Below are 2,637 nucleotides of genomic sequence, written 5' to 3' on the forward strand. Positions count from 1 at the left end.
GGGGGGTTTGGTTTTTTTTTAAGGATGGCATAATCTCTCTCTCGGAAGCTAGTTTATCGCATAAGTAGTATCAGAAATTCAACAATGAGTCCCTTGAAGATGAAATAAAGGCTTCAAAGCCTCAGTTTATAATGTACTCTTCAGAGAGTTCAGTTGAAATAAGTATTGCCCAGCAAGAGCTGCCAGAATTAAGTCTCATATAAGACTTTTTATGAAAATATATGATACGCTGATAGCCTGCTGTTAGAGGGAGGGTAAATTAATGACCCATACTAATTGAGTGGCTAAGTGTGGGTCCTTGTAAAAGTAGTGGGTACTAGTAAACTAAGGACCCACACTAATAATTTTTTATACTGCCAGACTAATTTAAATATGTATATGTAATACAGGAAGAGCAGTAATGACACCTGTAGTTAACGCTGGCTGTACCACTTTCCATTCTAAGCCTCCAGTTTCCAGCTGACAAAAATTCTGCCAGTCTTCAATCATTCAGATTAAAATTTTCTATGCTTGGTCTGCAACCTGTATTTTTTATTTTAAATTCAAGTAAAAATGCTCCTTTTCTTGTTTTGCTGCTCAGACCATAAAATAAAAAATTTGTTTTTTATTCTGAGTTCTGTTGTGCAAGCATAAACCATTTGGATATTTCTGCCCATTAGAGTAGCTTATCACCAGTCTCTTAATATCTGTGTGACATTCATTAACATATGAAAGAACAGCTTTAAAAGCTCTGTTTTACAGGTAAGGATCAGATAGATTAAATTGAACTTTTGCAAAATCATCCACCAATTTTAATTTGCAATTTTACTAGTTTTGGATACTGTCATACACTGTACACAGGGTCATACAATATACAAAAACATAATGAATATGCACATTTTGTGGCCCAATTAATAGTATCAATGAACGAAGTAAAACGTGTATGTTGTATTCTAGCTATTAAACAAGTAAATAAAGAAATGTGATCTAAGTAGCAAAATGACACAGACTTACTAAACAGAAAAAGATCAATTACAGTATTGTTACTACCTCAAAGTAATATTATTTGATGCCTTTTTACTCATAATTTAAAAATAAGCACTTAAACAAATAAACAATATTTATAGGCTCTTGAACACTTAGGCAAATGCTTCCCTATAGAGATGACTGATCAGTAATTAAGGACCCAATCCGGCACAGCACTTAAGCATATGCTTAAATTGAAGCTTGTGAGTAGCTTCAGAGTCCATTTTGGTATTCAAGCACAACTTCTCAAATGCTTAAAGTTAAGCATGCACTTAAGATGGAGCCTAAGTAACTAAAATTGCCCTTAAAAATTCACCACTTATATTAATGAACATGTACAGTAGTCAGCCACATCCCGTTTTGACACACCAATATACACTGGGAGATTTGGGGACCCAATGTAGTCGAAAAGTCTCTCTCATGACTTTGCAGTTCTTTGCAATGCAGTTTTCCCAGCAGTTCCATGAGACAATGCAGCAGCTGGGAGATAAAAACAGTGGCAATTCAAAATGAAGTGGTGGTTGAAATGGTCCCTGGATGGGCCACACTCTCTTAAATTCCCCTTTGCCTTATTTGTCAGGATGAAATGAGTCAGTTCGGGAAGGCTGAAGCTTTAACAACACCAACAAAAATTGTCTACAGTATTTACATGTGTATAAAACTAAAGGACTTACCACACCAATTCCTTCAAAAGCAAATATGGCAGTGCCAAAAAAGAGAGGATATTTCTTCCAACCAACCACAGGAGGAAGTTTTCGAGGATCTGATATATCCTGTAAGAAAAACAAAGCTTCGGCAATTCCAAATGTTTTGAAAGCTTCTCACAGAAAAGTAAAACTAATCACACCCTGTCTGCAAAATTCGTATGTGCTATTATTCCTTTAATTTATAAATCACCTCATTCTACACTATACCTCCAAGTTCATTTACCTTCACCTAGTCCTCCATCCAGCTCCCCACCTGAAGCTCTTTACTGCCAATGCAACATGTATGTTATGGGGTAGATATACCCTCAGGCAGACATTCTTGCTCTAGTTTTATGTTTCTGAAGTACCTTTCACAACCGTAAGAACTAACAACTTTTTAAAATGAAAGGTAAAACTTTGAATAGTATTTAAGAGGTTTTTCTCAACTTTTCCTCTCAGCAACTGTCTTTCTTGCCAACAAATCAGTATACACAACACATTTTCACTGCTGTATTATAAAGAGACATTATTAGGACATAGAATAACAGAGCTGGAAGGGACCTCAAGATATCTAGTCGAAGGGTAGGCAGTTATTTTGGCTGGTGGGCCACTTAATGAGTTTGGATGAGCTATCAAGGGCCACACATAAAATCTTTCAGAAGGTATCATTTTACAAATAGAAACAAAAATAAATCATACTAAAAATCAAATATCTGCTATAACAGATTTTAATTCTATTTCAAAAATATATTTTTTGTTCTGATTTATGGTTTTTTGAGTAGTGTATATACAGCCGATTGCATAATAGCTCAAAATAAAGTCTTATTCTTGAATATTGTGTGGGGGTTTGTGTATGGGGGGGGTGAGGTGGGATGGATGGGTGGAGGGTAGCAGGACAGGCCCTACGAGGAGAGGCTACAGGACCTGAACCTGTTCAGCCTCCAAA

The 2,637-nt window shown here is 36.1% G+C and overlaps 1 protein-coding gene across 1 annotated transcript in view; it reads right to left on the reverse strand.

Annotated features, from left to right (window-relative positions):
* Nucleotides 1-2,637, reverse strand: part of SLC36A4 (solute carrier family 36 member 4) — a 326,381-nt gene that overhangs the window by 251,607 nt on the left and 72,137 nt on the right. The window contains exon 7 of the mRNA XM_019525419.1: nucleotides 1,680-1,778. Coding sequence (XP_019380964.1) covers nucleotides 1,680-1,778 — 99 coding nt within the window. The remainder of the gene's footprint in view (nucleotides 1-1,679; nucleotides 1,779-2,637) is intronic.

The sequence above is a fragment of the Gavialis gangeticus genome, unplaced genomic scaffold (assembly GCF_001723915.1).
Source record: "Gavialis gangeticus isolate Ggan-Ray unplaced genomic scaffold, GavGan_comp1, whole genome shotgun sequence".
NCBI lineage: Eukaryota > Metazoa > Chordata > Crocodylia > Gavialidae > Gavialis > Gavialis gangeticus.